Source organism: Schistocerca cancellata, chromosome 2, assembly GCF_023864275.1.
Source record: "Schistocerca cancellata isolate TAMUIC-IGC-003103 chromosome 2, iqSchCanc2.1, whole genome shotgun sequence".
NCBI lineage: Eukaryota > Metazoa > Arthropoda > Insecta > Orthoptera > Acrididae > Schistocerca > Schistocerca cancellata.
The window spans coordinates 282,701,285-282,713,636 of record NC_064627.1 but is presented as its reverse complement, the minus strand read 5'-3'; the positions used below and the strand labels follow the sequence as shown (position 1 = coordinate 282,713,636).

Here is a 12,352-nt window from a genome sequence, read left to right as displayed (position 1 = left end):
TTGGAATGTCACGTCGGAGCCTTCAAAGGATTCTTAACGAAGAACTGAAATTCCACCCCTATAAAATCCTGTTGGTACAGAAGATTCTCCCAACAGACCATCTTCAAAGGCTTCAGTTTAGCCAACAGATGTTGGAGTTATTGGAAGATGTAAACCTGATTATCATGATGTCTGACGAGGCTCACTTTCACATTAACGGATACGTAAACAAGCAAAATTGCCGTTACTGGGCCGACACTAACCCAAGAGATCTACACCAACGGCCTCTCCATAGTGACAAAGTGACGGTTTGGTGTGGGGTTTCTAAGGTAGGGATAATTGGTCCTTACTTTTTTGAAAATGAAAGGGAGCAGGCGGTTACTGTTAATTCGCAGCGTTATGTGAACATGATTGAAGATTTTCTTCTCCCACAACTTGAAGAGAACAATTACGACATGGGCAATATGTGGTTCCAACAAGACGGGGCAACTGCACATACCGCTAGGATATCAATGCAAGCTGTACGCGCTCTGTTCCCTGGCCGTTTGATTTCCCGTAATGGAGATGTCCATTGGCCCCCTCGCTCACCGGACCTCACGGTATGTGACTTTTTCTTATGGGGCTATTTAAAAGCAAGGGTCTACATGAACAAACCCCGGACCATTCAGGAGTTGAAGGCAGCAATTCACACCGAAATCACATCAATTCCTGGTGATGTGCTTGCGCGGGCAATGCGGAACGTTAAGGACCGACTCCAAGAATGCGTCGCTCGAGAAGGAGGGCATTTGATGGATGTAATTTTTAAAAACTAACATTACTATTTTTTTGTTAATAAACTTCCATTGTAACTACACGTTTTGCACTTTATTTCAATCCAATACCTTTACAATTGACAGTTTGACAAGTATTTTAAAACCACCCAATCCATCTGCGCCACCCTGTATATACACTTCTGGAAATTGAAATAAGAACACCGTGAATTCATTGTCACAGGAAGGGGAAACTTTATTGACACATTCCTGGGGTCAGATACATCACATGATCACACATGCACAATGTCGGCACTAGTACAGTGTACATCCACCTTTCGCAGCAATGCAGGCTGCTATTCTCCCATGGAGACGATCGTAGAGATGCTGTATGTAGTCCTGTGGAACGGCTTGCCATGCCATTTCCACCTGGCGCCTCAGTTGGACCAGCGTTCGTGCTGGACGTGCAGACCGCGTGAGACGACGCTTCATCCAGTCCCAAACATGCTCAATGGGGGACAGATCCGGAGATCTTGCTGGCCAGGGTAGTTGACTTACACCTTCTAGAGCACGTTGGGTGGCACGGGATACATGCGGACGTGCATTGTCCTGTTGGAACAGCAAGTTCCCTTGCCGGTCTAGGAATGGTAGAAGGATGGGTTCGATGACGGTTTGGATGTACCGTGCACTATTCAGTGTCCCCTCGACAATCACCAGTGGTGTACGGCCAGTGTAGGAGATCGCTCCCCACACCATGATGCCGGGTGTTGGCCCTGTGTGCCTCGGTCGTATGCAGTCCTGATTGTGGCGCTCACCTGCACGGCGCCAAACACGCATACGACCATCATTGGCACCAAGGCAGAAGCGACTCTCATCGCTGAAGACGACACGTCTCCATTCGTCCCTCCATTCACGCCTGTCGCGACACCACTGGAGGCGGGCTGCACGATGTTGGGGCGTGAGCGGAAGACGGCCTAACGGTGTGCGGGACCGTAGCCCAGCTTCATGGAGACGGTTGCGAATGGTCCTCGCCGATACCCCAGGAGCAACAGTGTCCCTAATTTGCTGGGAAGTGGCGGTGCGGTCCCCTACGGCACTGCGTAGGATCCTACGGTCTTGGCGTGCATCCGTGCGTCGCTGCGCTCCGGTCCCAGGTCGACGGGCACGTGCACCTTCCGCCGACCACTGGTGACAACATCGATGTACTGAGGAGACCTCACGCCCCACGTGTTGAGCAATTCGGCGGTACGTCCACCCGGCCTCCCGCATGCCCACTATACGCCCTCGCTCAAAGTCCGCCAACTGCACATACGGTTCACGTCCACGCTGTCGCGGCATGCTACCAGTATTAAAGACTGCGTTGGAGCTCCGTATGCCACGGCAAACTGGCTGACACTGACGGCGGCGGTGCACAAATGCTGCGCAGCTAGCGACATTCGACGACCAACACCGCGGTTCCTGGTGTGTCCGCTGTGCCGTGCGTGTGATCATTGCTTGTACAGCCCTCTCGCAGTGTCCGGAGCAATTATGGTGGGTCTGACACACCGGTGTCAATGTGTTCTTTTTTCCATTTCCAGGAGTGTATATCACAAAAAAATCACAAAAAAATCACAATATACAGGGTGTCAGGTCGACTAAATAGCCAGGGAATTACTGTTCCGAACACCGTAAAGTGGAACGATCACTTAGATGATATTGTGGAGAAGGCGAACCAAAGACGGTATTTTAATAGCAGAATACTTAGAAGATGCAACAGGTCTACTAAAGAGACAGCCAACAGCCACGTGTTCATCCTCTGCTCGAATAGTCCTGTGCGATTACAGATCCTTACTAGGTCGGGTTGACGGAGAAAGTCGAGAAAATTCAATGACGGGCAGATCGTTTTGTATCGTCGCGAAAGAGGAGGGAGAATGTCTCGCGTATGATACGCGAATTGAGGTGACAATAATTAAAATAGAGGAATTTTCGTTGCGGCAGGATCATCTCATCAAATCTCTGTCACCAGCTTTCTCATCGGAGTGCGACAAGAGAAATGAGAGCTCCCACAGAAAGATTTTAGCGTTACGTTTTTCCAAGCTGTTTTAGAGAGTAGACTGGAAGAGAGATAATCTAAAGGTGGTTCGAAGAACTGTCTGCCAGGCACTTAACTGTGAATTGCAGAGCAGACATGACGAGGCACCACGAAAGAATTATCAGAATGGGACGGAAATCGGTAGCTGTGCTATACATGTAAGGGTAAATAGAAGATTACAATTGGATGATTTATTCAAGAGAACGAGGTTCACAAATTGAGCAAGTCAATAACGCGTTGGTCCATCCCTAGCCCTTATGAAAACAGTTATTCGGCTTGCATTGATTGAAAGAGTTGTTGGATGTACTTCTGAAGGATATCGTGCCAAATTCTGTCCAACTGGCGCGTTGGATCGTGAAAATCCCGATGTAGTTGTAAGGCCCACCCGTAGCGTTCTAAACGTTCAAAATGGCTCTGAGCACTATGGGACTTAGGTGATCAGTCCCCTAGAACGTAGAACTACTTAAACCTAACTAACCTAAGGACATCACACACATCCGTGCCCGAGGCAGGATTCGAACCTGTGACCGTATCGGTCGCGCGGTTCCAGACTGTAGTGCCTAGAACCGCTCGGCCACCCGGCCGGCTCTATACGTTCTCAATTGGGGAGAGATCTGGTGACCTTACTGGCCCTGTGCGGGCTGCCATTATCTTTCTGAAATTTAAGTCCAGGATGGCTTGACAGGAAGAGCAACAAAATGAGGCTTAGAATCGAGTAGACGTGCTGCTGTGCTGTAAAGATACAGCAGATGACACTCAGAAGGGTCATGCTATGATGTGAAATGGGACCCGAGACAATCACTCCTGATTGTCAAGCTGTGTGGTGGGTGATAGCCAGGTTGGTATCCCACTATTGTCTGAGTCGTCTCCACATATGTCTTTGCTGGTAATCGGGGATCATATCGTAGCGGCACTCTTCACGGAAGGTGATTCTTCAGTCAATGCGAGATCAGGCCGAAGATGTGTCCAGTGACGCCCCAGGAGCGATCGGCTTGGGGCGCCGTTTTCTTTTTTTTTTTTTTTTCCATAGCAGGACCCCTTTAGTTGTCATCCGCGGTACCCTTACAGCACAGTGATACGTCGACGATTTTCTATGGTCCGTTTTGTTGCCATCAATGGCAAGTCATCCTGGGCTTACATTTCAGCAAGATAATGCCCAGCCACATACAGCGAGAGTCTCCACTGCTTGTCTTCGTGCTCGTCAAACCTTACCACCACCAAGATCGGCGGATAACTCGCCAGTTGGAACGTTGGAGAGTTATTGGTAGGACGCTCCAACCATCTCGGCTTTTTCACGATCTAATGCGCCGTTTGGACAGGAGGAAACCCAACAGCTCTATCAATCAGCACCAAGCTGATTAACTGCTTTCATAATCTCCAGAGGTGGACCAACGCGTTATTGACTTGCTTAATTTGTGAAGTTTCTTAGTTTCTTCTCTTCAATAAGTCATCGAATTTTTCTGAAATTTTAATGATTTGATTGTCCCATTCGGATAATTCCTTTGTGAAGGTATACGTACTAGGGCAGTTTGTGAATAATGTAGCGCTTGTTTGCTACTTGAGAAGCAAAAAGTGCTGATGTCTCACCGGTTGCTTTTCTCGTAGTTTAATTATTTTGCTCTACTTTATGCACGTATATCTACGTATCGATCTACACTCCATATGGCGGAGTGTACACGTACGTGCACAGTTCACGTTTGGCGCCTGCTTCGCTCACAACCAGCACAACCACCGTCGACATTCCAGGAACGCGACCCGCTCTCTGTTGAATCGTTCGCACTTCGTGAAAGTTGTTGTCGCCTATTACGCCTGTTCAGTGACGTGCCATGACGAACATGCTTGGTATCGGACTTGACCTGTACTGTTTTTACGCACCGTTCCAGTCCACACGTGGGGGTTGTCTCTGGTGCTCAGTCACTGCAATTCTACTTACTGTGTACTTTGTTGTTTCCAATACAATAGTAGATACTACTCTCCGCAAATCACCTTATGGTGCGTAATTGAGGGCAATTTTGGAACCAATGTCCATACTCCCTTCAGTGTTCCATTCGCGAATGCTTCGTTGAGACAACGACCGTCGATAAGATCTCCTCAACAGCTCTATTTTCTCAGATTTTTTCGTCCTGGCGAGTTGGGTGAAGTACAGAGATGTAATCTGCTCCCCGACGCTCCTTGGAACGTACGCTTTCGGAATCTGAACAGTGATATACAAATCCTCTCTCTTAGCGACTGCCTCTGGAGTTCGTTCAGTACTTGTAACACTTACTAAGCGATCCCTTGACAAAATGAACACTTGTTTCTTGTTTTTTCTCTATCTGCTCCATTAATCTAACATGGTAAGGCTCTCAGACTCATGAAAAATACAAATGAATCGGTCTTAGGACTGTTTTGTAATTCATCTTCGTGGACAGATCTTATTTTCTTTAGCTACTAAAGAACTTCCAAATCTTTAGATTCTATTCACCATATAGAAGTACACAAAAGACATTTCTGGGTAATTAATAAAGATAAAACTGCAGTAATTCTATTCATCATATAGAAATACTTAAAAAATACTTCTGTATAATTACTAAAGAGAAAACTGCAGTGTTACATTCCACAGATGTCTAGCAAGTCTTGCGTAGCACCAACCTACGAAGAATTCACGGCGCTTCGTGCAATGTTTCTGCTTTGGCACTCGATCACTGTACAGATCAAACAAGCGCCGAGCTACCATAGTACTGTCCAGGCTCGCCTTTGGGACACATTCGCACATGATACCCCACATGAAGCCACGACACACTGGTATTTCGTGGTTCGCAACTGAGAAATATTGTGATGTTTTACTTGCTTTACCGACCACAGTAACCGCGCGGGATTAGCCGAGCGGTCTTAGGCGCTGCCGTCATGGACTGTGCGGCTCGTCCCGGCGGAGGTTCGAGTCCTCCCTCGGACATGGGTGTGTGTGTTTGTCCTTAGGATAATTTAGGTTCAGTAGTGTGTAAGCTGAGGGACTGATGACCTTAGCAGTTAAGTCCCATACGATTTCACACACATTTGACCATTTTTTGAACCACAGTAGAATCTTAGGCGCTGCAGTCATGGACTGTGCGGCTCGTCCCGGCGGAGGTTCGAGTCCTCCCTCGGACATGGGTGTGTGTGTTTGTCCTTAGGATAATTTAGGTTCAGTAGTGTGTAAGCTGAGGGACTGATGACCTTAGCAGTTAAGTCCCATACGATTTCACACACATTTGACCATTTTTTGAACCACAGTAGAATCTAATTTATGAGTGATAACAATATTTTGCACAAGCTGACGTAATTTGGATTAGAATACCGGTACTGTGTAGCTATTTTCAAGTGTATAGCATAGCCAATCACTTGGACATCATAGCGTTAAAGTCAGAGCTTACGCTGGTCACACATTGTTACAACAGAGCTCGATGTCTTAGTTTTAAAATAAACAAGACACAAACTGTCACGAGTTTATGTCCTACAACAAATATTCCCAAATTATAACTTTCAAGTGAAAAATGTTTAGTATGTAAAAACGTATGACGGTTTTCCATACAAATCTTTCCAAATCAAGAGTAGAAACTTTGCTCCGTACTTCGCCAGTGAAAATGTTATCAGTGTCGCAGATTATATGTAAAGAAGTTGTGTTGCTCCTATTATGGACAGAAAAAAAACACAATTATATTTAATATTCTTTCACATGTACTTACGTGAGGCCGATATATAACTAAATACTAAAAAATTCCTTGTAGTTACAAAGAAATAATTCATTCTTACGAAGAAAAAAATTTGCATCTTATTGTTGTACAAGGTGAGTTACTAACTATTGCCACCTAGAATAACTCAGAAAGTATGATAGTAGCTGAAAAGTTTGTGGAACAAATATTGCATGGGACGACGGGGGCCATAATATGACGTTGGATTTTTGTTACTAGCTGGGGTATCATCAGAGATATGAAGTTCAACTTTGTTTTTTCTTTTTTTAATGGGATGCTATAGTTTGGTACTTATTTTCTGATAGCGGCTATCGAGACGAATCCAACGATGTGTAACAGTAAGATCTTTGAAGGTCAGCGTAGGTCAAAAAGGTGGCATGAACGTCCATTTACAGAAGGTGTTCGAAGTGATGACCATTGGCATCAGTGCAGTGCTGCAATCTTCTCATCATGGATTGAGTGGTATTCCTTACCACATCGGCACTTATCGAAGGACATGATATGACAATTCTCTCTCGTATATCGTGCAAATAGTAAATATTCGCCGAATATAGCGTATCCATCTAACGTGCCATTGACATGTAAACATCATTCGACTGTTTCGCAATACAACACTAATAGGAACGGTAAGACTAGTATCGTCGAATCAAGTGAATGTGAATGATGTATTCCTTCGAAGAAGAAGTCGATATGCTTCTCATTTACGGAGAATGCCAACGAAATTCAGTGAGAGCTAGATACTTATACAACGAAAGATAACCTCAACGTACTCACCCTACACGTCGTACATTTAAATATATGTATGATAAATTGAGAACAACTGGATCTTTAGCGCATCGGAAACATATCCGGCAAAGGAAAGTTACTAACGAGGAAACGGAAATTGGTACTGTTGCCACTGTGGTTCGATATCCATGTGTTAGTTCGCGTCAAATCGCAAGGAAATCTGGCATGAGCCAGAGTAGTGTTGTTCGTGTTCTGCATCGCCATAAATATCATGATATCAAGATATCATAAATAACAGTCTCCACCACGAATTAACTGGTACGGATTGTATGTGTCGCATTGACCTTTGCCGATGGGCTCAACTTCAGATTCAGAGGGCTGATACGTTTATTAATTTGATTTTATTTACTGATGAGGCTACATTCACGAACGATGGAAATGTTAATTTGCATATCATGCATTATTGGGCAATTGAAAATCCATGTTGGATGCCGTAAGTTGCACACCAAAAATCGTTGTCGGCGAATGTATGGTGTGGGATTCTGGAGGACAGAATTATAGGCCCATATTGCATCGAAGGAAATGTTAGTGGTAGGAAATACACCACATTCTTGCAAGAAACATTAGGTCTCTTATTGGAAAAAATACCTTTAGGAACAAGGAACAGAATGTGGTATCAACAAGATGGGTGTCTGGCACATTTTTCTCTGATGGCTAGAAATGAGTTGCAGAGACAATCCCCAACTCGTTGGATTGGACGCGGAGGAGATGTGTCGTGGCCAGTTCGTTCGCCAGACTTGACGCCTCTGGATTTTTTCTTGTGGGATTCGTAAAATACATTGTTTGTAGAGTCGTTCCGACTACACCTGAAGATATGCGATATAGAATTGTCAGAGTAGGTGCTTCTATAAGTGCCAATGTGGTAAGGAATACCACTAAATCCATGATAAGAAGATTGCAGCACTGCATTGATACCAATGGTCATCACTTTGAACACCTTCTGTAAATGGACATTCATGCCACCTTTGTGCCCTTCGTTGACCTTCAGAGACCATACTGTTACACATCATTGGATTCGTCTCGATAACCGCTATCAGAAAATGAGTACCAAACTACAGTATCCCATTAAAAAAAAACGAAGTTGACCCTTCTAGCAACCAAAAACCACCGTCATGTTATAGCCTCCGTTGTCCCATGCAAAATTTGTCCCACAAACTTTTCAGCTCCTATCATCCTTTTGGAGTTATTCTTGGTGGCAAAGCTAGTGACTCACCCTGTAGCCGGCTGCTGTGGCCTAGCGGTTCTAGGCGCATCAGTCCGGAACAGCGTTGCTGCTCCGGTGGCAGGTTCGAATCCTGCCTCGGACATGGATGTGTGTGATGTCCTAGGTTAGTTAGGTTTAAGTAGTTCTAAGTCTAGGGGACTGATGACCTCAGATGTTAAGTCTCATAGCGCTTAGAGACATTTTTCACCCTGTAGATATCATTTTGTGACAGTAGCGGTTCCCCATTGCCTATTCTGGCGATGACATTAAGCGTTCAGCTAATTATTGCATGCATTTTAAATAAAATAAACTAATAAATTCACCACCAAGGTCTTAATCACTGAGACAAATTACTGATAGTTTTGTTTGTGTCTGTCTTGGTACACAACAGTAAGGAGAGGTGGGTTACAGAGTGGTGTGGTAACTGCCGTGTAGGGAAAACGGACAGGAGCAGAAATGGTTGTGAACAAATTAACAGTAAACAGTGGGTTGACTTAAACTGCATTCCTCCAAGCATAGGAGGACTCATTACAAATACTGCAGCAAGAAATAGAGTTCAGCTTACACAAGAGCAACAAGGGTGAGGTTCTCTGAACTAAAGCACAAATGATGGTGTTGGAGCAGTGACTAGGAGGTATCTGTGTATTGTCATGATGAAAAGGGGCTGCAAGTGCAAAAAAACTGTGCGGCTGCCGCCGGCGGTCCTTCATCTCGGTGGCAGAGGGCGCCTGTAGTACGGCGCTGCTGCAGGCGTGGTTCAATGGGCGTGCTCCATTAGCCCGCCAGATGCTGCGCGACCAGTATCGGCGTCTGACGGAAACAAGCAGTTCCGTTGCCAACTTTATGCCGCCTGTGGGGCCGTATTCATACGTGACACAAGGTTGAACGGAGGTGCAACGAACATTAAATAATGTACCTCCACTGCAATGATTACATTTCACCTAATAAACTTTATTGCCTGTAAAATTCATACATGAATTCATAGGCTGGCAAAAGTGTCTAAATACTTGATTTCTAAAAAGCTCGAGCTCCAATACAGTGGTTGGTGAACACATTGTACAAAAATAAGAAAGAGAGTAGTTGAAAAAGTAATACCAATAACCACAGCAAGAAATTAACAGAAACTAAACACACTACCTCACATATAATAAGAATCTAACTGACATACAATGCACTGAATATAAGTGTTGATCAGTTGAAGAAATTATTCGAAGTCTCACAGTGGCAAACTGAGTTCCAGACTCAGTGCACAAATTTAGAGTCCAAATCAATTTCAGACGCAAAAATAAAACTTCTGCTGAGCTACAGGCAAAAATAAATCAGAACCCTGGCTATTTTAGCCAATTGCTAAGCCCCAACAAACTTGTGCGAAATATTACGAAGTGTCGCGACTGACGATACAGAAGATCTCTGTCACCGAAAATGTCTGCTGCTGCTCTACCACTCAGCCCGAGATAGCTTTTGCCTCTTCAGTTTTATACCAAACTGTGATCGACTGCGAGATGGTCGTCACCCTTTTAACGCCCCTTAATGTGCTGTACCTTCAGCAGCCTGATTCACAACTTTTAACACATGTGTGATATCCAAAATCTAATTGCGACGTTAGCTGTGCGCTAAAATCCTAAGCAAAACTGAAACCTCACACTTAGTTTTACGTGCATTAGTTCCTCCAAAATATAAGGTGAAATAAATGCAAAGTTTGATAGCAGTGCTGAAAATCAGTTCATAACCTCTGTGGTGTAACTTATTACAGTAAATATGTATATGGCGCCGTCTTATTATGAGATTTATCGTCCTCTTTTCATTGCACTTCTCAGAATTAGGCTAAGTGTAGTACTGTTTAACCTACAGGCGAAACTACGCAAATTAATAAAGAATAAATTAAAGAAATTAATATCTTGTGGACAAAATGTTAAACGCGGTTTACCATTATGTTCGGCAACGTATGCTGCGTTGTTAATGGTGTGTGTATTGAATTCCAGATTTTAACTAAAGTTCAATTAAAAAGTGTCTCACAACTTAATCAATTATATGTTACATGTGAGTAGTTCAAGCGAGACTCATTACTAAGAACCACCATAGTGCTTGATCTCCTCTGTAAACAAATATTAGAAAAGTTATTGATGATGTGTTCAAGTTCAGGTATATACATCTTCTCGGACTTGTATTTTCTCATATAGATTAATCACAAATCTCGGCTGCCTGCTGGCAGAATCACTTTGATCTCTTCTTTAATTTAACGTATCGTCCTTGTCTGCCCCTGTCGTGGTTTGCAACATAAAGTGAGCAAACTTGAACGATATAAATGAACCCTTTGTGCACGATAGCGGCGGGAGTGAAGTCGTGCCCTGTGGTTTCAGTCTGACAGGTCCACGTGGCACGGCCGGCCACTTTCGGTGGTTAGCAACGTGGCGCAGGGAGCCGCCGTGCGGAAGCAGCCGACACGCCCACCACGGCCCTTCCTGGTGCCTACAATAAAGCAGACTTAACGTTTACTCCATAAGCATCCTGTAGCATATACCCACCGACCAGCAGAACGAGCTGCTGGTGTCATCCTCTGTCACCGTTCCAACGCTGTGTCATAGAATAAGTCAGCGGTAGTCGGCCTGGCTCCTGCTGCCCACTAGTGGGCCTTCCAGCATTCAAGGTGGGCAATAGGTGATTTGGGTGTTAGAAGCATTCTCATTAGATTGTCATAAAAATTTGACATAAAGTAATATGTTAGTAATAATAAATATACTCTGCAACTTTCTGTAAGTATGGTATATAATTTTTACCAAGTAACGTTACTTCCCTACTTTATAAATCACCATTACTGTGCGGCCGGTGGGCAGTTAAAAAGTTTTGCTGTTACCAGAGCTAACTAAAAAAAGGTTTACTACTCCTTCTGTAAGCCACTGAAAAAAAGGGCAGCTATGGAAACCGAATGTACTAGCATATCCTATCAGTATTTTCTTCCCTACTTCTCCTCCTAATTAATGTGTTTAATCTGTTTCAGGTTCACGAAATGATTATCCGGCCAACAGGCGAATACTACGACTGAACTTGCACTGAATGTTTCTTTCAGTGTACTGTAATTTCTGATTTTAAGATTAATAAAGCATCTGTTTTTAAACTGCATGTGTGTTAATTGCTTAGTGCATATACGCCGTTAAATTAGCGAAAGATGACCTGCACACTGCCAAGCCTGTTACACAATACGAAATCGTTTCCTAGTTTTATGTGATAAAATGTCTTCCCCGTGCAATAAGTACTACAGTCATGCTGATGGACAATGTGTAGTGCTTTAATAATTTATGGTGGGGCATGAAGGTCGTCTCTCCACGAAAGCTGGCCATGTGTGTCCCAGTGCCTTTCCTACGCAGTGTCCAACACCACGACAAGCTACAGTCTGAGAAATATAAGCATGAGATACCTGACAGCTGATGAATGTCACTCGAAGGAAATAAAGGAACTAGCGTGTAATGGGCTGAATCTCTCAAACGGCATCCCCTACTGAAATGATAGCCCCATAAATATTTTAAGTACTATTTGAGCTGATGAAATGTCTAACCACCATCGACACATTATCAGGCAAACACATTCAATCATGAACATCCACCTCAGTGCCTTAACATACAACCTTAGCAAAGTGAAACACGTAGAGAGTAAGTTCAGTATACATTTTCTGATGTAGATAAGATTGGTAATACATAGACAGAATAACCAACGAAACAGGACTCAAAATAATATTTGACTACATTATGTTAAATAAACATGTGAAATGTACAGAATCTTCAGTTTCAGCTCATGGTTGCAGACGGCTGCGTGAAGTAATTCCGAGTACTTGGCATTTCAAAAACTTCTGCAACTG

The 12,352-nt window shown here is 44.0% G+C and overlaps 1 protein-coding gene across 1 annotated transcript in view; it reads left to right on the top strand.

Moving 5' to 3' along the window:
- LOC126145163 (dehydrogenase/reductase SDR family member 11-like) overlaps positions 1-11,614 on the top strand; it is a 43,039-nt gene extending 31,425 nt beyond the window's left edge. Inside the window, exon 6 of the mRNA XM_049915537.1 lies at positions 11,498-11,614. Within this exon, the coding sequence (XP_049771494.1) occupies positions 11,498-11,542 (45 nt within the window). The 3' untranslated portion in view covers positions 11,543-11,614. The remainder of the gene's footprint in view (positions 1-11,497) is intronic.
- Positions 11,615-12,352: the final 738 nt, after the last annotated feature.